At 44.6% G+C, this 23,609-nt stretch overlaps 1 protein-coding gene across 1 annotated transcript in view; it reads right to left on the bottom strand.

The window, feature by feature from the left end:
* Positions 1 to 2,858: 2,858 nt before the first annotated feature.
* TOP1 (topoisomerase (DNA) I) overlaps positions 2,859 to 23,609 on the bottom strand; it is a 38,651-nt gene continuing 17,900 nt past the window's right edge. The window contains exons 7-19 of the mRNA XM_009697274.1: positions 19,484 to 19,599; positions 16,042 to 16,163; positions 15,193 to 15,315; positions 13,529 to 13,716; positions 12,740 to 12,884; positions 11,515 to 11,658; positions 10,148 to 10,333; positions 8,482 to 8,550; positions 7,727 to 7,841; positions 6,860 to 6,987; positions 5,649 to 5,743; positions 4,721 to 4,870; positions 2,859 to 4,270 (exon numbers count right to left, since the gene is read on the bottom strand). Of these exons, the coding sequence (XP_009695576.1) occupies positions 4,168 to 4,270; positions 4,721 to 4,870; positions 5,649 to 5,743; positions 6,860 to 6,987; positions 7,727 to 7,841; positions 8,482 to 8,550; positions 10,148 to 10,333; positions 11,515 to 11,658; positions 12,740 to 12,884; positions 13,529 to 13,716; positions 15,193 to 15,315; positions 16,042 to 16,163; positions 19,484 to 19,599 (1,684 nt within the window). The 3' untranslated portion in view covers positions 2,859 to 4,167. The remainder of the gene's footprint in view (positions 4,271 to 4,720; positions 4,871 to 5,648; positions 5,744 to 6,859; positions 6,988 to 7,726; positions 7,842 to 8,481; positions 8,551 to 10,147; positions 10,334 to 11,514; positions 11,659 to 12,739; positions 12,885 to 13,528; positions 13,717 to 15,192; positions 15,316 to 16,041; positions 16,164 to 19,483; positions 19,600 to 23,609) is intronic.

Below are 23,609 nucleotides of genomic sequence, written 5' to 3'. Positions count from 1 at the left end.
AATGCTTTTTTTAATATCCTGAATTCACCTGGTTTCAATTTCCAGCCCCTGAATCCTGGCTGCACTCAGTGGTGTTTGCAGCCTCCCCTTGGCCGCTGGCCCTGCCCATGGGAGAGCTGGGCTCACGATGCACGAGATCCAGTTTCATCCTCAATTTTGCCTCCTCAGTTGGTCATGTCACCGCTGCCTCAGTTTCCCTCACTGCCAAACACAAGCCCTGTTGCAGGGCAGGAAAGCCATACTGGGGTGGTGGCACTGGGGCAGGCGAGGACCAGGCGCTGCGGTGGTGGGATGCAAAACGGGACGCGGCAGGTTTCGTGGCCATTTCTCTGCACAGTGAAACAATGGGATCTGGGAATTCTCCGTTTGAAGTGCGGGATGTGTGGTCCTGACCCTGCTGTGCCACAGGCAGAAACACAGATTAACTCCATCTCAGCTCCTGTGCTCCCTGGCATTCAGATGGAGCCGAGCGCCCTTTCAAGGGCTGGCTTTGCACCAACGGATTTCATCCTTCCACTGACAGGGAGAGGCACAGCACACTCCAGCCTGCGACATCAGCCCGGCCTCACACCTCCAGGCACAGCACATCCCAAGAGCCACAACCCCCAGCCTGGCCAGGGGCACCCACCATGCCCGGGGAGAAGGTGGATCTGCCGGTGGTGCTGCTGGGGTGGGAGATTCCCCCCCTCTGTGGGAGCTCATCCCTCCCTGCTGCCTTCAACGTGGCAGAGGGAGAAGCACCTTTCCCTGCTCAGCAGCGTAGGGTATGGGAATTTAATTCGGCCAGGTCTGAACGCGGGGAGGGAGGGCTGTATAAATAGAAATGGTATTTTTACAAGCTGCATTGTTCCAGGCACAGGGAGGTCGGGAGCAGAATGAGCCCCCTTCCCCCTCTGCTGGCATTTTCTCTGCTGCACCTTGGAAAGGCCCCAGAGAATAAATGGTAACTCCTGCTAAACTGCAAGTTTTTGCAGCTACAACAAAGCGCCTGAAAACGTCAGAGCAGGCAGCAGGAAGCCCTGCTCAGGGTTGCTGCTGCTGAGCCCGACCCTGCGGCCACCATCGTGGGGTCGGGGCGCCCAGCAAGTGCTGCACCAGCACTGGGGTGACTGGGAGGTGCTCGGGAGGCAAAGCAAACTGATGCTGAGGTGCGCTTGCGCGGAAATCCACAGTGACCACTGGTTGGGGAGGGATGAAGCAGGAAAGATCAGAGCAAGGCAGTGCCAGATCACATCCTTCCCGGCTGGAAGGAACACACAACTCCCCCCACACCAGCAGCGGGCACTGCCAGCTCCTGGGATCATCATCTCTCCGGCAGGAGCTGAGGGTCCCAAGCTTGTACAGCCCCTGCCCTCAATCCCCCATGCTCCAACTCCTTATGCTGAGCAGTGCTTGGGCACCCAAGAGCAGCCCCAACACCGCACAGCACCCTCTGCACGCAGCTCCAGCACCAGCCCTAGCAGCCCTGCTCCGGCCCCAGCTCCTCTCTTCTCCTCCACAGCCACCCCACTGTGCTGCTGGAGCACTGGGTTGCGATTAACCTGCTTTTGGCCGGAGCAGGGATGTGGCTCCCAGGCTCCCGAGCACAAAGATCAGTGCAGAGCACATTCCCATCAGCTACATGGAGTAAAGGAAAACCCACACGCTCACACTGCCCTTCCTCGTGTTTCCTGGTGCACGCAGCTGCAGTGTCCTGGCTCCCCACAAAGGCAGCCTCATCAAAGGAAGAGGAGCCGAAAACCACCGTGCCACCTGGGCCCAAACAAGCACCATCCCACCCCTTCTCCCTGCCAGAGATCAGCCTGGCTCTACCCCTCACTCCTCCTGCCTCAGGTCACTTCCAATTCCCTAAAGCAACGGCCTCTGCTTCCAAGGATGCTTGAAGGGACCCCAAACACACATGCAAAACCGTGTTCCTGATGTTCCCACTAACTCGCAAATGCGGCCAGTGAGCCCCAGAGAGGATCTTCACCCGGCATCTGCAGCCACACCTCAGGGCAAGGGCAGGCTCTTAGGCTTGCTGTGCAGGCTGCACATGGACACAGCTCCAGCAGGGACCACGCAGCTTCTTATTAAAAGGAAGGCCCTCATGCAATTCCTTCTGTGGTTGGGAAGAGGAACTGGGCAGCTCTCTGCGCCCGAAGAAGTTGGAGGGTCGGGCTGCTGCTATTTAAGTGCATTATTCAAAGCAGTTTCCCCTGGGGGTGCACAAACCAACCCAGACAAGCACCCTGCCACGTGGGGAGGACAGATGAAGGATGTGGGAACCAGGCAAGCCGATGCACCACCTCAAGCCCCAGCATTAACGTGAGCTCATGAGCAAGCAGTGGGATCGCAGACTGGCAGAAAAGCCTGGTCAGCTCTCCGTGCCCCTACTAGGGTTCCAAAAAACCCCACAGTGGGATGCTGTAGGACCAACTTCTCCACCCATTGAGGGTCTGGCTATAACAGACATACCACAAAGCCACCATGACTCAACACAAGCAAGCAGCAATGCCAGTTACTCAAAACATTAGGGCAACATAGCAGCTGTGGAAAGCGTTATCCCTTCCAAAAGCCAGCCAGGTGCTTCATTTCAGGTCCCTGGCACCCTTATGAACTCACATGCTTTCAACTCACCCCTGTTGAAGAAGGGACAACTGCTGGGTCAATCCCAACCCACTCAGCCCTTGCCACGGCCTCAACGTCCTCTGTGCAGCCCTGTTCAGATGAGAAAGGCTCAAGCATCTCACTATGGAGGCAGTGCCTGCTGTACGGGGGCTGCAGGAACAATGTGGTGCCAGGCCCACCAGCTCCCTCCGGACCTAGGGTACCTCGTGGCCCAGGGCCCGAGGTGAAAGAACACACAGACACCAACACTCAGTTAAGTTGTAGGAATTTATTTTAAATAACCTACAGTTGATTAAAAGGGAATTCATGATAAAAATAGAAGATACTTGTTGAGGAAAGGCTGCAGGAAATGGTCTTCGCACACACACTACGCTAACAATGCCTCTAAGACTAATGATTATAGCAAAAAAAGGTTTCACATTAAAATTCTGCTTTTTACTTTTTTAAAATTTTTTTACACAATTACAAAAGAAAAAATAAAAGCCCTAAAATCTTGATTATTTTCCTTTTTGGACCAATGCTCATTTCCCTCGAAATTTATTGACCTGTGAAACTTCTTTTTACACAATAAAATCTTTCAAGTAAAAGAGGGGAGTGGGGCTTAGAAAAAAAGGGGGGAAAAAGGTAAAATAGTCTGACAAACCTAAAAAGTAGATATTCTTGAAGTGTACAGAGCATGTTCAGAACAAAGGGTGATGGGAATGTCATTTGTTGCCAATTTCACTTGTCCTCAAATTCCACACTCGTCTCCCCATCACACGGCCCCCTCCCCCCACCCACTCCCCAAATCTACACGATCTTTAAGATCAAGAAGAAAAAAAAACTGTTTAAATATTTTAAAATAATTAAAAGAAATAAAAATTCACATTTAAAAAAGGAACACTCAAGTCAGGAGGCCGATTTCCCATCACGGTTTGCTCTGAACAAATGTGGTGGATATTTGTAATTCATGTTTGAATGCCATGACTGTTTCAAGTGACAAATTGGAAAAGATTTGGGTATTTCCATGACTATAGTGACAGCTGTAACAGGTGCGTTGGGTTTCTTAAATTTTGTTTATTTGTTAAATTCTGAAATGGGGCAGGAGGGGGAGGGGAAGGGCAGGGGTTAAGGAGTCCATTTTCTATTAAAATATAGAAGTTATTGCAAAACCCTAACTGTAAAAACGCACCAATATAATTGGATTTTGTATACAGTAGCTAAAGATTCCCACGCTCTCAGTGTGATGGTGAATTTGCCTGGCGGAAGGTTGACAAATCCCCCATCCACTTGCCCTGCCTCAAGAGAAAAAAACCACACAAACCAGACAGCTAGAATTTGGATCTCTGAAACATTTTTAAATAAGTTGTCCATAGGACAACTGGCTCAGCTCCTTTAGGATATTTCCAGGTTATGCTTTCTGCAAGATGTTGGCTGCTTTATCTGATGCTCACTTGCCCCTTTCCTCCCCCTTCCCCAGCACCCAAGGACAAGTAAGGCTCACAGTTTATCAATCTTCCTAAAAACCAGGCTACTCCCCCTTTTATTTCGCATAAAATTCAGCTCATTAAAAACAGGTTAAAACTCATAGTCTTCCTCTGCCATGTCGATAGCCCAGGCAAATTTCTCTCGTTGGGTTTTGTTATAAATCTTCTCTATAGGAATTCCCCATTTCTTACACCTGCAGAAGAGGAGATGCCGTTAGAGTCAACACAGCACAGGCACTCAACCCCTCACTGGGCTGCGGAATGGCCCTGCTCTCCCCTGGCACCTTCCTAAGCTCTGCTCCATGACAAGAGACACCACCCAGCACCTTTGGAAGCTCTGCTCCGTTACAAGACACACCACCCAACTGAGCATGACCAGCCTCCCAGTGTTAGATCCTGCAGGTTCTCTGACCCATCACCTCCCAGTGTGGTGCTGGCTTTGGCTGGCACATTAACACTCGCCTCAAGAGACTCTTTTATAACTTCCTGAAACCATTTGAAAAATCTAAGGAAAAGCCACAGAGACAGACACCTCTGGCAGCACAGGGGCACTGCTCTCAGCCACAGCCCTGGTCTGCTAACTGGGGGGACAAGACAGAAGCAAAGTAATGATTCCTTCCAGCACATCCCAGGCAGATGCTTACCAAGCAACAGAGATCCTGGGATCCAGATAGTTGAGTTTGGAGGTGCCCAAAGCGATCTGCTTGTTCTCCTCCCTATCTGTGGCCTGAACCTCCAGCTTCATCAGTTGCTCCTCAATCCTCTGCACTGCTTTCTTCTTGCTCTCTACTGTCCTGGGGTGGGAAAGAATCAAAGCATTTAATTCCTAGTGCCCTGCTAGGCTTGAGATGGCAGCACTGTAGGAACCCAAAGGGACTCTGCTCGAAGGGAAGCAATGCCACCAGCCACAAAGGGCAGCTGTGTCAGCACAGATGGTGACACAAAACACTGAGCACATGCAATTAAGAACTGACATTTTCAAAGAGGCAGAGCAGAAATTTTAAGCAGCAGCTTTGTTTTAAAGGGTTTTGGAAGCAACAGCCTGAACTGTACTGACGCTACACCCACTTTAAAGCCGGCCCATCTATCCCTCTGTAATAGTCATGCTGTGATTCTGCTTTCAGAGCTCCCTTAACTCAGCACCCCTGTGGCTAATCTGCAGAGCCCACACAGAGTCTGAGTACATCATCTGCACCGTGGGCTTCCAACGGAGCAGAGCAGAACCCAGAAAAGTGTAATTGTGTAACTCCTGGTTCCCCATCAAGATGGCAATGGATCCATTGCTCCGCTTCGTCCTGAGCAGCAGGGTAGTTGAGCACTGGCTGGTGATAAGCTCAGAGGGCAAAGAGACACAGTGGAGACTAAAGCTAGTGACCACATCAGGAACTGCAGCATCAGACCACCCTATGGTCTTCAACTTGAGGGCTACTTCATGCAGAGAATAAAGAGGGACAAGAAAGCCTGAGGAAGTCTTCCCAGATCACAGGCTAGGGAAACAGAATACAGAGTGAAGGATCCATTTGGAGCCAAGAGTACTGGGAGCATTGCACAGCCTAGTAACACCAGCCTTACTTTTTAGACTTCTCATCCCTCCGGACCTTGGCATCAGCTTTGGCGCTTTTCAGTTCTCTCCTGGCATCAGCTAACTGCTCCTTCTTGGCATCGATCTAGGAGAGGCAAAACCAGACGGCAGCACTGTGAACAAGCTGCTGACAACTGTGGCAGTCACCCCTGGGCAGCATGACCCAGGGAGTGAGTCTGTGACCACGTTCAGAATCTACCAGCGGTCAGACCCACTTCTGCAGAGTAATTAGGTCATTGGCCTTTCAGTTCGCTGTGAAGCCTACGTGGTGGAATATTCCCCTTGGAAAATAGGGCTCCACTCATTTCCAAAGACAAGGTGGCCCTGGGGGTTTTCTCCACAGCTACAAGGCGAAGGAATTGGCTTGGCCTGGGACTGGCCAACAGCCCCTCCAGGCAGCTCGTCTGCCTCCACTGTATCCCGCCAGTACCAACTCTCTGATGGTAACACAGAAGGATGACCCCTGTTCCCTCAGTAGGAATCAGTTCTTGCCCCAAATCCTACAGGCTGAAAGCTGTTAAGGCTACAGGCAGTTCTTCTCTAGTAAGTTTAGGATTCAGGGAGACGTAGCATTTTGCAGCCCCTGTTCAACCATTCCCCTTAAACATCCCCCAAGCTCTAAGATCTAGGGTGAAGGCAGCCGTGTTAGGTGTTACAGAAGCAGGGGACACTGCAGTGCCAAACCAGAAGTCCTTATTGTGAAGGTTATTCTAAAGCCAGACCAGGAACAGACCTAACCCCTTTGGACCTCATGGCCTTCACCAGAAACAATCTGCAAAGGAAGAGGTCAAGTCAGAGGGCCATAATGTACCATGTACACAGCCTGCACTGACAGTGGCCTGGGAGTCACGCAACAGGAGTGGATGCCCACTCTGGGTTCTTTATGGGACACAAATCAGAGCTACAGTCTGCCGCTCTGAAGTTTCAATGGCAGCAGAACACACAGCTATGGGATGAAGGGCATGTAAAAAGGGTCTGGTCTTGGTCTTTACAAGTAAAAGATGACTCAGACTGAAAGGTAAACCTTTCAGCTCACTACTCCTCTCCAAGAAGGCCCATCTCTGATGCAGCACTAACAAACTCCCAACAAGGAAGAGCAGGCTCTGCTTCCATTTCACCCCAAGTGAAAGGAAATGCGACTCCTGAGATGCAGCATTTGGAGCCCTGCACCAACCCAAGAGCTGGGCAAGGGTGGGGGTACCTTGCTCTGCAGGTTCATCATGGACTTCTCGAAGGTCTTCGGCGGAGCCCTCTGGTGGTTACACAAAATGGCAACTGCTCTGTTGGCACGGTTATAGGAAAGGATCTTCGCTGGGATGTTGTCGTCCGCTGCAAAGTACAAGAAAGCGGTGAACAAGTGGGTTCTGCGGGGCTGTGCAGCCCCTGCCACTGTCCCATCAACCCTGCAAGCTCACAGTCACTGCAGAACTGACCTTCCCCTCTGATGGGCCAGTCTCAACACTGCACTCTCATTACAGTCCTAAGAGTCCGACGACTTCCATCCTGAGCCCTAACTCTTTCTGGGACGCTTTCTTCAATAGTAACAAAGACACCATTTGCCACTCAAGAGAGGGGAAGTGAATCCATGCTCTGAGCAGAGGCCAGCAGAACTACTCTGCTCAAGACACTCGGGCTTCACAGATCCAACGTGCCCACTTTGTAAAGTTGTTAAAGTGCAAGCAAGCTTCTCGACAGAGAAGCTGTGAACGAGCAGTCAAGAAACACGGGGCTGTTACAGATGCATCTGCCTTGCCTGCCACCTACAGCACTTTACAAATGACAGAAAGCAAGTAACAGATTTGGTAAAGGACAGGCATAAACTAGCAGGCACACTGTGGTGTGCTCACAAGTCAGCTCTGCCCTGCCCCAGCGTTGGGCTGCACAACTACCCCAAAAGATTGTCTGGGAGCAGATTTTTGGTCAGACCTCAGCTGTCTGACATTTGCACTGGGAGAACTGCAACAAGCAAGTGGCGTACAGATATAAGACTTGCGGCTAAGCCACAGAAGCCAGGTCTGTATTGCAGGATAAGATCTGTTCCCCTCACAGTTTCAAGGACAAGACTTACGATTAGTGAGCTCCTTGAGCTGCTGCTGTAGCGTGATGGAGGCATTGTAAGTACGGAATACCTTGGCTGTCAGTCCCTCCATAAGGTCTTGAAGGTGTTTATTTAAGATACTGGTCTAAGGAAACAGAAAGATGATGACAGTTAGCACTAGAATTGACCAGAGCATTTGTGAAATCTCTGGACATATGGCTGACGAAGACATGCAGCTCGTGGCTGAAGCCTAGCACACTCAGACCTGACCACAACAGAATGGCCACAACGTTACCGAAACCACAGGAAAAGTGAACAAAGAACCAACAAAAGTATTAGATTGGTATCAAGTACCACAAGTGGCCACAAAAGTTTTCTTCCGTGTGGAGGTTTTGGTTCCCAACAGGCAGAGAAATGTGCCTGTCCCATCCCAGGGAAGGTGCCTGAGCCACCACAGTGCTCCCATAGAGTCAAATGTGCAGATGGGGATGGCATCTGAAAATCTGTCACCTCACACAATCATAATTTCTGAACTCTGAAGAAACCTCCCCAAGTCAGAGCCAGCCAGGCTCACGAGGACCAAAACCCATCGCTTCAGGAACCTGTGGGCACAGACACAAGACTAAGACAGACTCTTCTCACTGCTTTCAGGCCACTCAGGCCAGGGCTGGAAGAAAATTGCCACTGAAACCATTTCTGGAACAGCGCAGCTGTTATTGCCTGGTGCAGACTGAGCCTGTTCACAGCGCTCTACCATCAGCCCTCACCATTAACTACGTGCTTACATTGAGGCGGTCAAAGAGGTCATCCTCAGGCTGCTTGTTCTCCATGAACAGCTGAAGATTCTTAAACACCTGCAGGAAAAGAACACCAGTAACTTCAGGCATACAGACCAGACAGTAATACTTCAGGCACACAGACTGGGAGACAGTAATACATAAGTAACACTGCCAAGGAGCCACTTAAAACTGTTTTCAAGCAACAGTGATGATGCTGGATGTAACTTCCCAGCAGCCAAAGACCCATCTCTCGATACAACGCTTGTGTTGAACGTTCCTCCCCAGCAACAGGAGTCCTGAGCATTCAGTGCCCTTTATCCTCATCCTTTAGATCAAGATTGCAGGAGACCTGATTCTGCTCTGGCTTAGTTGCCTAACAGAGACCCCAAAGCTACCACCTTTCCTTTACTCTCCATCATTACTCCAGACAAAGAGACCGCTGAGCCATTTCCCATAGAGTGAAGCTACCAAAAAACAACCCTTGTCATCGCTGCATTAAGTGTTTCATACAGTTCCATCGCAAACAGGTCTCGCTGGGGTAGGGAGAATAATCAAAGCATCTTTGATTATACAGAGACCACAAATCCCATCTCTGCATGCTCCAAACCCCCAGTTCCTGGCTTCTCAACAACACACATTCTTCTTCTATAGACACCTAGCCAAAGATTTCTAGTTCCACAATAATCAATTCCCCATTGTAAGCACTGAAGAGACACCAAGAGATACCAAGACCAATAAATTTAAACAGGAAAAATGTTTTCTTGTTTAAGCAAGGAAGAATTTCAGCAGATGCTCATTTCTATAGCAGCCATAGTTTGGTTTTTTTTTCATTGTTTTGCTCCCCAAGAGGTCAACATTTACTGCCAATCGTCGTTACAATTACCACAGCATTATACACGTGATATCGAACATACTGTGCTGGCTGCAGAGCTGTGGGCCAGGTGTTACACCCACAAAACCAAAAGTCTTTTTGGATAGTGCCCTCCAGGTTCACACTGCTGGATGGGGATTTATTCTGGAATGAGGTCAAGATCACAGCAGATTTGAAACTGGTGGATGACAAAGAAATAAAAAAATTAACATTGCCTAAGAAAGAAGTCTTGGTTAGTAGATACCCAGGTTCACAGGCCAGAAGTAGCAGCACACCTGCTCTGTATGCTCTGGAGCACCCAAGATCAAGACCTACCTCAGTGAGGGCTCAGCTCCAACATGAACAAAACCACCGTGACAGAGAAGCCAGTATCATGAAAGCCCAAGTCAAACTGCTACTCTAACAGTGCCATGCAGCACTGTATTTCAGAACCTTTTATGCTATTACTTGTCATATGGGCCTAGAACTCTACCATCCACAGGTGACAAAACCAACTCTGCTGACCAGAACAAGACCCAGTAAACTCATCTAACATAGCTGTTACAGTTATGTTATGCCAACTCTTGACACTGAAACTACAGGGAAGACCAGCAAGATGTTTAAATATCTCATCTGCTGGGTTATGTCACACCATCAGGAGGCTTATCTTCCATGGCACGGTCAATAAAAAGAACATTAACTGACTTATTTTCTGGCTAGGTATCTGACCAGTGATGAAGCACCTTGTTACTGCCATCAAAACTGTGTTGACAACACTTTTAAGCAGTTCAGTCTGTGTATGTGTTTGTGGAGGTTCCTTACCCTCTTCTCAACAGGGACTTTGTTGTAGTATCGGATGGAGTCTTTTCCGAGGAAGTCAAACTCAACCACGTATTCCTGGCCATCCAGTTCAGGATGCAGCTTGATATGTTCTACTCTCAGAGAGCAGCAGCCCACGGTGTCAGCTGTCTCTCCTTCTTCTTTTTCATTACCAGCTCTCAGGGCAAGCTATATTTATATCAAGACAAGAAAGGTAAGCATTTCAAGTCCTCCCAGTAACATACAGAGGCTGGAAACTTTCAAACACTGGCCTAGAATCAGCAGTGTCCATAACAGAAGAGCAAGGCAGAAAATGCATTTGAGTGGACAGAATTGACACTTAAAAAATTCTAATAAAAACAACCTTCAGTTCTGTTTAAATTTGTTTTGAATAACCTGACACTAAAGCCATGAATCTACCAATCTACCAGAATACCTTGGGGTTTTTTAAAGAGCAGTTTAAAGCAAGATGTTTTACCAACTTTCGCTCATTAAGTAACCCAAATTGTAAGACAGTTCTGACTAATGGAAATCCATTTCAAAACATTTGATAATTTTTAAAAATCAAACTGACTTCCATGTGAACTCAACCTGATATAAAATCATAAAGTTCAGTTGTTCACCTTCTATGATCCTACTTCTTCACTGCACATTAAATAAACACACTTTAAATAGCATATAGGACACTTCGGGTTATATAAATTAAAGACTACATTTGGTTGCATAAAAAATGAGTTTTAACAGTACTGGCTAAACCAATTTCTAATTTTTGAAGAAAAATCCTCAGTGTTCATATGAAGCCACAATTATTAAAATCAAAGTTCCCTGGTTTACAGGAAACCATTTTGAACAAAACCTGTTAATTTAGTTGATCAAGACACCATACACTATATCAGGGCATCAGCTCTCTGGGAACTGGTTTTAGGTAGCTTTAAATGCATCAATACAACTGCAGTTTTCTTTACGTTATGATGAAAAAATTAGCGTAATTATGAAATCTCACGACTGTGACCTCAAACTACAGAGGTGACAAACCAACAGAAATTCCCAGCAGGAAAACTGAAACAGCTGGAGACAAAAGGCCCAGACAAACTTCCCAGTAATCCAATTGGGCAATTCTGGAACCAGGCTGTGAGTTTTGCCTGACCTAAAACAATGCTGCCTGAAATAGCCATGTTCAGTACAATAGTTTTTTGCTCTGGATTCCAGGTAATGGGAAGGAAAAGGAGACAGGAGCCTGCCCACCAGGAAGTCTCAGGATACCTTAGTAACCAGGCTCAATTCTGCCTTGGGAACAGACACAGAGCATTCCCAAGTATTCCCGGCAGGACGGAAAAGGCAAGAGGAGTGTGCTGGGGAACAAGCCTTACTTTATCAATGAAGTACAGTGCCACAGCCCTCTGCCGTACTTTCATCTCTTTGGATTTCCAGTCTTCTCGATATTGATTTCGGATTTTATCTACGCACTTCTTCAACCTCCGAGCTGTCTCATACTTCTGCCAGTCCTTCTCACCCTGCAGAGAAAGTTGGAATAGAGTCAGCATTAGAAAGCAAGCAAAGGACCAGTTCCAATCTGCATCTCAAGGCTTTGCAAGTCTGTGTGGCAAATGGCCTCACTGTACAAAAGCACTGAGATTTTGCTGCTGAACAGCCCAGCTTCAAACTATGCTGCCACACAGCTGTAGCTAATTCAGATTTCCATGATATTAAATGCTTCCACGGAAGCAACTATAAAGACACAAGAGATATTATGACTTCTATGCTTCTCAACATATAAATGGTTTCCTCCGCTTTATTCAGATGACACTTATGTTCTTTCAGCTGTGTAATTAAACACCCATAAAACGTAAAAGCAACATCAACAGTTCATCACCATTATTATATATTCCAGTCATGGCAAAAAGAGGGCATGAATTCACAAGGAAGAGATTTCTTTTTTTCCCCCCTACACTTGTAGGGCAAAACCTTTGTTTCCAATCCAGGGAAAAAAAACTCTTAAAAAAAGACTTCATGAGAACAACTTAAATTCTGTCCCTGAAACTGAAAGCTACTTATCTCTCAACAGGTTTATCATTGCTTTTACAGAGTTGATCCATTGACTGGTTATTTGCTCCCACAGCAGGGTTTGTTTTCCTTTAGTCATGAGCTCCTTATCAGCCTTCTCAGCCAGTAGCCTGTCCACATTTTTAGTTTTACAATTCACTAATTAGCAACCCATGGTTAGAACTTCAGTATGTGATCAGGCAGAGGAAGTTAGGGCCAAAAGCAGGTAAGATATCCACCAGAGCAAGTCTGTTCTTGAATAAATTGCTTCCTTTGAGGTTTACACAAGGTAAAGGATTCCAACTAGGAATGACACAATGATGCTTTTCCACAGGCATTTTCCAGGTTTCACCTGCTCTCCTGTGCAGTAACTGTATTCTTTCTTTCCAAGGGTGAACAGAAGCACAGAAACTTCCCTATGTTTTTCAATCAGTGTCAGATGAAATAGCAAGACAACTTTACTTCCTATCTCTCTCCTAGCCAACAGCTACATCTGCTTCTTGGAGACATGACCAGTAAGATTATTTTTTTTTTTTTTAACTAGCTCTTTACCTTAATTCTTGAGCTAGGGTTCAACATGATGTATTTGATAGAGCCTTGGATGTTCTCAGTCCATGACACCAGCCAGGTAACCTTGTTATCATGTCGGACCTCCTTCCATTTGTGTCCTGGTGGAGGGGGAGGGATCTTGGAATCCCTGCAGAGAATTACAGAACAGCAAACAAAAACTATTTAAAGAGACTTTCACAGCATCAAAATAGAGAAAGTAATGAATACCATCACACAAAGAAAGCACAGGGAAAGAAACTGAGATAACGTAACTACGTATTTCCACAAGCATGAAATCAAGTGGATCAAAGTGAACAGCCGAAGATCAGAAATGTAATTGCTATCAGGACATATCTGCTGAAGAATTACACTACAGGTGGGAACACATATTGCTAGGACCAGCTTTGATTTGTGAACACTGCAATAGTGTGGACACTTATCAGGACAAGACTGAAGAGAAACCCACCAAACCTTAGCCTTTGACATCAAGGAAGACAGAGTAGGGCACCCTACCCAGAAGAAAATTAATTTCTGGAAATACTAGCAGGGAAGATTGTTAAAGCAGATGTAGGCCATAGGCATGAGTAAGAAAATACTTTGACAAAGTTCTACATGAAACCCATGATAGCCTTCTTCAGTCTTTGCTTCCATGACTTGGTTTTGTATCCACATAAGAGTAAGATAAGCAGCATGCATATTTCTACAGGCTTGAATATCAACCTATGTAGGATTTTACAAAAGAAGCTATCCTATCTAGAAAGCAAGTCAAGGTGTGAAGAATCCAGTTCTCACTTGCTGCAGTTAATGATGATGTCTTCTGGCATGATGCGTCTCTTCAACATGCCCATTTTGGGATGGTTCCCACGACCTCGGAAGAGACCTGGGGGTTCAATCTTAAAGTTGGCAATCCTCTCCTTGTGGTTGTCCATCACGCAGTAACCATATTCCTTCAATAGCCGCTCATTCTCCTCTTTGATTTTCTAGAAAAAGCCAAAAGCAAAGATGATATAGTATACACAGCACCACACACAGCTCTAAATGCCAAGACTTAAAAATTTTTATATTTGTACCACACTAATGCTGAAGACCCAACTCAAAACCAGATCTCCATCATGCCAAGAACTCCATCAACACACAGAGCAGCAGACTGTCCAGAAAAGTATTCATAAAATGCAAGCAGCACAAACTGGAAAAAGGGAAAGAATGTGCAAAAACTCCCTTAAAACTTGTATTTAAAGGGAAACAGATTAGGGCTCGTGAAGACAGCTACAAATTTGCCTCAACAGAGTCATTTACCTCTATCCACATATCACAGCTACAACATCAGCCCCAGCATGGTACTGCTGCTTTGTAGTCTATATTCAGCATCTAACGTCCACCGGACTTTACATCTTGTTGTTTACATATAAAAACTCAGACTTCTATGTTTGAACTCAGCATCGGAAAGCAGCCAGAGGATGTCTCCAGTCTGCTGCATGTCAAGCCTGTGTCAGCAAATGGTCTCATAAGCAGAACACAGTCTCCCAAGTAAAAATGTGCTGAGATTTCACTGCATACTTCTGTGCTTGAACTCAAATTATATAGAAGGAACAATAAAAACATTGCAGCTCAAAATAAAACATCCGACCCACAGACACCACTTAGCTGGTGTGCCAGCTAAGAAACTAACAGAAAAAGTGACTTCTGCTCCATTGCAATAGTTACCACAGACGGGACATGAGAAGGGTTCACCCACACGTTTATCAAATGGAAACACCAGTGAGACATGCGCTCCCCATTTTGGTGGGACCCCTCTGACCCCAAAGGCCATACTTCCAAGCTACGAGGCCCCTCATTCAAAAGGGCAATCACTGTAGCGTTACAAAAGACCAACTGAGAACTTGGGGCAAGTTTCCAACTTCCACTGCAGTAAGTCTCAGTCATCTAAAAACTATTTATTTATCTCCCCACAAGCCACTGTAGTCATGCTTCTGGAAAATAAATGTTTGGGTTTTACTCAGAAAACTGCATTACCTGATATTTAAGATTTGTTCTCTCATTTTATTCACTAATGTCATTGCTGTATCCCTTCCACCACTCCCAACATTGACTTCCAAACCCAAGGAGCCTCTAAAGTGAAAATCTATCCTTAACTGAGTATCCACTGCTCACCATTGGCCAGGGACCAAGGCTCCCACGGAGGTAGCACTTCTGATTCTCTTTATTTACTTAAGCAGGATCAGGAGCCTTAGCCCTATCAATATCATTTTAAGTCAGGATGAAGATTCAGCTGTAAACATAGTGCTTTGCCCTACCTGAGCTGCACAGTAAAGACTCCTACAGTTAACATGAAAGTAGTAATTTGAAAGCTAGTAAACATTGACTTATAAACAGCAAGGCAGGCAGAGGAATGATTACACAAAGATGTTTACAAGCCAGCTAAGAATCAAGAAGCCTCCTAGAATTCCCTCTGGTACCTGTTTCTCCTCCTTGGACATCTGTTTCCTAGCTTCCGACTGAGCTTTGAAATATTGGCTCATGTGGGTGAAGTCACACTTGCTGAGGTTGGTGATAGTGCTCTTCTCTTCAGGGGTCATTTCCTTGTGGAAAGAAAGTAGTACTTTAAGTTTTCACACATAGTAAGTTTTCATGCATAGAACAGCTTACTCTACCCCAGGTAGTTTAAACAGGAAAAACAGACAGGTTCTTACAATAAACCCCCAAGAATCCCCAAATTCCTGCCCACGCTCACTCCAGTTAAAGTCCAAGAGAAAAGGACAAGCAGCAGAGTGTATGGAGTGCTGGTCCGCCAGCAGTCAGATCTCTGCGAGCACTGGGAGGTGGTACAGCATTGCCCAAAGTGCCCTCACACTGAACAGTGGCTGGGACTGTTTGAGGGACAGGGAGAAAGTCCCGTAACCCATCTAGGAAAACTGCATCAACTGATCTAAAGGTTTGATCATATGGCTGATGACTGAAGTGAAGTTCTGAACTTTTAGGTCTTTGGAAGGGGTTTCCTTCTAATATAAAGCTGCCTCTTCAACAAGGCATGCAACAGTCAGATCAGCTTTACCCCACCATGCTATAACAGACAAGTTTGGTTGGGAGAAGTCTGACTTTGTTGGTTTAGAAAGGTATTTATGATAGGGTCTTTCCTGGTGAAACTACAGGATAAACTGGAAACTTCACAGCTACGATCTGAGGCAGCTTTTAGTTGCCTCAAGCGAACTTCGCTGTGCATGGAACAGTAGCCTCTTTTCACTACCCAGTGCTGAGGAGACACTGGCCATGCCTGCAGTCACTGTAGCCCTGGACTACGTGCATACCTTTCTCCAGTCTTTGAAAAAGTTTTTCCTGAAGATCTCCTTTGTAGTGTACTCATGATCAAGCATTTTTGCAAAGAACGTGGCAACTTCTTCTGCTTTGGTACTCAGCTTCATGACTTTACCTACAAAGAAAGGTTTCCTTTTTAAAGAAAATGGTAAACAGGAATTGAAGCCATAGAGAGGCCACAGTGACTACCTTAAAGGACATTATATTTTTACCACAGAAGTTTTTCTTAAAAACATGACATAGTACAGCAAATTGGATGGACAAAGGAAACACAGGAGCACAACTGCCTGACTTTCATCATAAACATTTTAAAAAAAGTTCCCTCTGGAATCTAAACATTAAAAAAAGCAATTGCAATCTGATGTGAAACAGGTCTGAGACACGCAGGACAGGAAGGGGAAAAGGCCTCCTGCAGGAAACTATGCTGAGACACCCCAGTGGTGTGTACACTCCTGGGGAGATACTGCTGTTTGAAGTGAAAGAGGCAAGAGATTTTATTAAATTTCATACTCCGGCACTCAGACATATGGGAAATACAGTCTCTGTACTCCTCTTCTACCCACAGAGGGACTCTGCTTTGGAACACATCTTCTAGCCTTTAGCTATTTCTAGCCAGGAAGAGCCCTTCCTATGGATGCACCACAAATAAGCTGGAAAGCGATGCCAAATATTTAACTCCCCTTTATTGCAGGGAAACGTGTCACGATTCTGCTAATAGTTCCCTTTGCTCTGGGAATGCACTCCTGTGTCTCCAAATGAGGCTCAAAAGTAGTCACTTTTAAGAAAGACTGAGCTTTCAGTGAATGGAGAGGTCACATTCCAGCTTATCTGCAGGACTGCAGTACAAAGTGAAATTGCTGCAAGGGAAGACTTTAAAACACAAGGGAAAAAAAAGTTGCTGCAACACTGAAGCTGTGGATTCGATATCTAACATTCCTATCGAGGATCTTTTTGGTCCAGATTGCATTCCTGATGACACATGAGGTGCCAGCGATCCCTGTGAAGGATTCTGCATGCAACTCACATCTCCAGCTAGTTGCAAGAAATATTTAAAGTCGCAATGGGCTGGCAGACAGTCAACACCTGTGGATTTTTTAATGACCATTTTACTGCACAAAAGCGAATGCAAGAAAACACTACTGTTGATTCTATGCTCTTGGAAAAAATACCACACTTTTGATTTACTACATGTTTTTAAAAGTTGCATCAACTCCAAAATTAGAGCATGGGAGTCAGCTATAAAGTCTTAAGATCTATAAACCCTCGTAAGACAGGACTTAGACAAAGGTCCTCCCAATGATCTGAGAGTATTCCACAATTAAATTAAACCAACAGTAACACTGCCAATTTTTAAGCTGCAACCTAAAATACAGCATTTGTTTGCTTATAACAGGAAATGGGGGAAGGGAGAGACAGCAAGGGAAACTGTTTTTCCAGGCGGCAAGTCTAGCTTGAAAGAGGCTATCAAGTTAGTAACATGTTATGGGACTAAAATGACTGATATTTTTCCCAAACAGCTGAAGGCTCAGTCACCTTTATCTAATCACTTCAGAATATATTTCATTGCACTCAATTTCCTTCTTTTTACAAAGGTTTGAAAAGGCTTTCAGTGACAGGGCTGAACATTTAAAGAAAAAAAAAAAGAGGTTTATTCCAGAGGCATGAAGATTAGTTACCTGACTTAAAAACCAAAAATCCAGAGAGAAACTGGGGACATACTGAGCAGAAGAGACCACATGGTCATGACTGAAATGCAACTGCCACCATCTACACTCTTACCTTGCCCCATCTACAGAAAAACATGCAAATTCAAGTCACCTCTGGGGTATGAGCAGTAGCTTGTTAACCCACAGTCACTCAGACATATAGTCAAGCCCTAAAAGATGGCTTTGGCATTTCAAGCTGCTTCACCGAGTCTGGTATTGTAGGCACTAACAATAGCTCCAGCAGTCATTATGTTAGATGAAAACAGGCAGTCTCACCGCAATGCAATCACTAGGCAAGGGACAGACTCCTCCAGTGAGAGCCTGCAGCCTGGCAGCTGGCTGGCCAGCTATAGCATGATTATTGGACTCTACAAATCATCCTAGGATAATCTTGAAATTAGACAATGCCTTGTGAGCACAGACAGTGGCTCTCAGCAGCTGCTGTGTAAATCAAACATCTGATTTTTTACCTAGTTTCTCAAGGAAGACTTATGCGATTGCTTTATTTGCCAGACCCCCCTGCCCAGCCCATAATTATTGAACGTATGGATGAATTTCTGCCATGACAGAGGCTGCAAAAATCCCTGCACTTCCTAGAGCTTTCCTGAAATAGATGGCTAGATAGAAGAAGAGCTTATTCCTGCCTGCACCAAAGGGATAGCTACAGTGCAATTTGTCCCTCCCTTTCTCTAGACATCAGCCGAGATATCATACATTTCATAGAGGAAAAGAATTTCCAACTTTGTATCAAGTTCTTATGAAACCCTAAGAAAGAAGTCTGTAGACATCCCTGATCACAGTGCTACTTGCTTGGAGATAGCCTTTAATAGGATGCAGTATGTTTATTTCACTACATTGTTGCTGAAAATGAATGCCACCTATTTCTCAGTATTTAAAAACACTGTGTCATGTCACATGAAAACAGCATGTTGCTCCTGGAAGAGTTCCATGCGCAGATGTCCCCTTCACCAAAAATTACATTTTCATCCATTTAAATGCCTCCCACTTAATTCAATCCTGGGTTAATATGATCCTTCATTTAACATGATCACAGGACTAAAAGGAAACACACGGGTCATCAAGTCCAGTCTCCAGCAGGCATCACATCATATAATCCCTTCCACATGAGCCTCTACCAACCAGTCAGCCCAGCACATTAGAATCCCACATCAATTAGTTCTACCACATACAATGCTTAGTGAGTGGGACAATGACTTACACCAGAGGGCTGCATCCTTGAAGCCAGGGTCATCCCACGCATTCCTACAAGATCCTAATCATCTGTATCAAAATTTAATTGTCTTTTATTCCGCTCATGCCACCAAACAATCATGAATTTCATTGCAGATGATGGAAGTTTTAATTCATGAAGTTAAAGAAAACAGAGCAAGCCTACAGGTGATCAGTGATGAAGAAGCTACAATTATGTACTCTACCAGTAACACTCAGGCATGACACTCTACTCTCGTACTGTTAAGTAACCTGAGAGATTCACCACCATAACAGAGTGCAAACAAGTTCATCTCTGTGTCAACTTGGTTAGCAGAATTCAGCAGGCTGTTCCTTTACTTCCACAGATCCTTCCTTCACTTAGCTGTTGAGGAGCTTCTTTTAAGCTAACCACTAAAACAAAAACACCTCCTCATCTCCTCAGTCCCCGGAAGAATGCCACAATACCCTGAGAATGTTTATTTCTCTTCCCAGCAAGTGGAAACACAGATTAACTCACCATCATAATAAAACTTGACATTTTCAGGCAGAGGTTCATATGGTGGAGCAAACACAGGACCTTTGTGCTCTAGGAACTTCCATTTAATGCCTTCAGGGTAGCGCTCTTCTTCCCACCTTCAAGAGAGAAATACGAACCGATTTTAAGGTCCTTATCTTCATTTTATTACTATGTGGGTATAAGAGTATGCTAAAGAAAATCAGCAAGCAACCATTGCTTTACCATGCACAGACCAAATACAAATATTCAATGCACTGTCACTATGTATTTTCTCCCCCCCCGCCTTTTTTTTTTTTTTTTTGAAAAAAGCACAACCATGTCCATGAACAGAACACCTTGGGTTACAGGTTATCTGATGACACCATAGTCCTCACCTCCAACTTGCTGCTCTTTTCAAAATCACACAGCTGAAAAAGCTTAGAACTTAAGAAAATGAAGCATGCAGCCTTGTAAAGCAGTTAGGATCATGCCAAATTAGAGTCAGCTGTGATCTAACATCAGGTCCAGGATGCCTGCTCAGCAAAGCCAAACAATTGTAGTATATTACGCAGCTGCTTTCAGATGTGGACAAGTATGCCATTAAGGGCAGAGATAAAGAAACAGATGTTCATTTACGACCTAAAGGAGAATAAACCTCCTCGGACAAGAAAGACTGAAATCTGCTCTGTCATTTTAAATTCATTCTAATTCTTTGGGTAAGAAAAGCATACTTGCAGAAAAACAGATATCACAGGAAAACTGCAAACTTGCCTTAAAGCACCTCTATAAAAATGTTTTGCAAATGATGCATTAGGTATCACAACACAGCAAGGTAGGCGCCACCAATCCCACATTCCAACTGAGCAAACCCACAGGGTCAGCAATTCATCTACAGAAAAAAGGAGTCCCGCCAGGCCAGTATCCTCCCCCCCGTTCCCAGTACCCTGTGCCCAAGTCGCTGATTCCACACTCCTCCCCAGTTCTTTCATCATTACCAGAACATTACTGCTACATGCTGCTGGCATAGGATTCCCTGCTGAGAAAGGCTATTTTACCATAGTGATTAATCAACTGGAAGACCGTTAACCTGTCACAGCACTCAGTCTTTGAATTGCCTGGACAACTTTGTTGAGCAGCCATGACAATAAAGAAAAAGTTTAAGCTTCCCTCTAGTGTCAGTCCCATGGAGCCATCCCACTCTGGGTGCAGCGGCAGCTCAGAAAAGGCATGCATGTACTGCATGCATCTCAGGAATTGTCAGGCACAAACACAGATCACTTCATTCTTAATGAGGTAACAGGATCACTGTACAGAAGATGAGCACTGAGCTTCTGCTAGAAGACTCTCAAAATGCTTCACTGGTGCCTGTACATCAATAATTTAGGAACAACAATTGCATGGGACACACTGCTTTGCTGTAGTTAGAAAGGTACCATCCCTGACCACAGCACTAGACCTGATTTTATCTTATGAGAAGGACAGTAACATCTTTAACAGCAAAGTGCATAATCTCAGCTATCAATACAAAACCTGCATGTCAGACTTCAGTCCCTGCCTGGGAAGACGGCTTGAGTAAACTATGCTGATGTAAGAAACTAATATTGACATTTGAAGCCTAAATCCCAAATATTTACATTCCTAATGATTGTTGGTTTTTTTTTTAATTAATTAGAAGCTAGAAATCTAAATATTTTGTCAAACATAGGCCCAAGTTCTTCCATCCAGAAGCTCCTTCCAGCAAAATACATCTAAACCATTTGCCTCTCTTCCCAGCCAGAAAAAGGTTATCCTTTCTGACAATGAGTATTTTTATTCCAGTAAAAAAAAAAAAAAAAAAAAGAGGGGATTATTCACAGGAGCTAACACTTTACAGTATTTATTCCTGCTTTTCAGCCACAGCTTTTTAAGATTTATCATTCTGGTATTTACTTGATGAGAAATTCTGTTCCTCTACCCATTCCTGTTCTTTCATAAAGGACACATGCAAAAGGAGTACTAGAAAGGCAGTAGTTTAAATAGATAGCTGAAGCACATTGTGCCTTTTGGAAGAGCTACAAGGAAGCATGGGATCCATGAGGTGGTTTCTAAGCCCAAAGCTACCAGAAAGGTTGCCACAAAAAGATCACAATCTCACCTCCACCTTCCTAAACCTTGTACATAAGTGTTAAGACAAATGGTAAGAGTCAGCCTCCTGTGGTTAGCCAATTTTTGGTTTTAAACAAAAAAAAAGCACCACAGCAACACTGCCCATGGTAGCTCCTGGTCCAAAAGCAACATTCTACAAATGATTTTGTGGGAGCAAGGAGAATGCTGCGTATTAGGAAAGCTGCCTTACTGATTTCACCAGAAACTGTGCTAATCAGTCATACAGGTTCCTCGATTAAATCCCACATCAAACCTGTCTAAGAAATCCAGAGTGGCTCAGAAAGGTAGAGTTCAGGAGGGTTTTTCAAGTGGAATGAAAAATACAGAAGATTCTTAGAAAAAAAACAGAATATACCTCAGGGATATGTAATTTCAAGGAAATGAACTTGCTATAACACAAGGTGGGAGAAATGCTCCTAAGGTATACTTCTGGATCACATATTCTTCACACACTGACAGGGTGTGAAAACGACCTCTAGAAGAGTTCCACATGCTGATGAACGAGGCCAATGCCTTGGGAATGCCTAGCATCAAGTATTCACATAAGTGAGGATGAAAATGCTCAAGGCAGCAAGGACTTGAGGAAGCAGCCAAAAAAAGATATCAGACATTCAGAAAATTGACTCAGATGGAACATAAAATGCCCATAAGAGACCCAATTGAAGTACAGATGAAGTCCTGGCCAGCAAAGACACACTATACAAAGCTGCAGATGGACGACAGAACATCAGCAGAAGGATGCAGTTACCTACTGCCAAATTTTGCAAAACATGCTTTCAAAGGCAGTCTTCCTCAGCAGTAAGCACAAATCGCAGAGCTTAACACAGCTACCTGGGACTGTGCTGCCAAGGCAGGTGAGGAGAGAATAGTATGGCTTTCCAGAAAAGGTTTGCTGTTGAAGGGATATAGACTACAGTACAAGGGAGCTGTGATAACAGAATATTAAGTTAGACAGAACCAGCAAGGGCAGCTGAGACAAAGCCAAAAAGACAAGAGATCGTTAAGGCTTAAAAAGACCTTCTGTAGCTTCCTACTGCTTCATGTCCCTGTAGTTTGTTAATGTCAAAGTACATGAAAAATATGGTGCCAAAGGGATTGACAAAAAAGTGGATTGCTCAGAGGAAAAAAAAAAAATCAGGATAGTTTCAGAGAGGGGCTTGAAAACGAAATTTCTAAGAGAGTATACAAGCATGAAAAAAACATGCAAGTGCTGATGTTCTGAGGAAGCTGTGACAAAGAGAAATATTCAAAGACTATAAACACTACAGAAGAATTTTTCTTTTCAAAGGTGAATAAATAAGAGTGACAATAAAGGGGTAAAAGACTGAACCTGAAAGGACTGAAGAAGATTGCAAAGGCATTCCCCAACACTACAGATCTATTAAAAATAGCCAAATGATCTGAGAAAAGGAAATGCTCACGGAAACATCATCTCCAAAAGGTTATAAAAATACATTACAAGAGATTACAGGAGTGCAGAAAACACACATGCTTTTGAAAACTACATATGCATTAAAATTGAGGGAAGTATTAAGGTTCAAACTTTAAAACACACAAGTAATAGCTCCTCAAATCTACCAACAACAATAGCTTAAATTACTGTGGATAGTTAAAAAAAATCCAGCAGGTTTCTTACATAGAACACTACTGATGCAACACAGGTCTGTCTTCCAAATGAACTACAAAGTTCAGACTTATTTTAAAAAGGTTCTAAAAAAATTTAACAGTGACTGGAAACACAACTTCAGTTGCTCAGCAATGTTACTTCAGGATCCTGCACAAGACAGAAAGTGCTTTCCATTCAAAACTTATTTTCAAAATTCATTTTCCAAACAGCCCCAGTTTAACTAGTCACTTGACCAACTTCCATTTTTGTGCCAGAGGCAGGAGCAGCTAAGACACACACAGCTGACATCCAGCTAGAATAAAATGGCAGACACCCACTCGTGTTGTACCCTCTATATAACACAAATAAGATCTACTAGAATTCTAGTTAATACAT

Source organism: Cariama cristata, unplaced genomic scaffold, assembly GCF_000690535.1.
Source record: "Cariama cristata isolate BGI_N322 unplaced genomic scaffold, ASM69053v1 scaffold4663, whole genome shotgun sequence".
NCBI classification, from domain to species: domain Eukaryota; kingdom Metazoa; phylum Chordata; class Aves; order Cariamiformes; family Cariamidae; genus Cariama; species Cariama cristata.
This window is presented reverse-complemented; position numbering and strand designations above follow the sequence as displayed.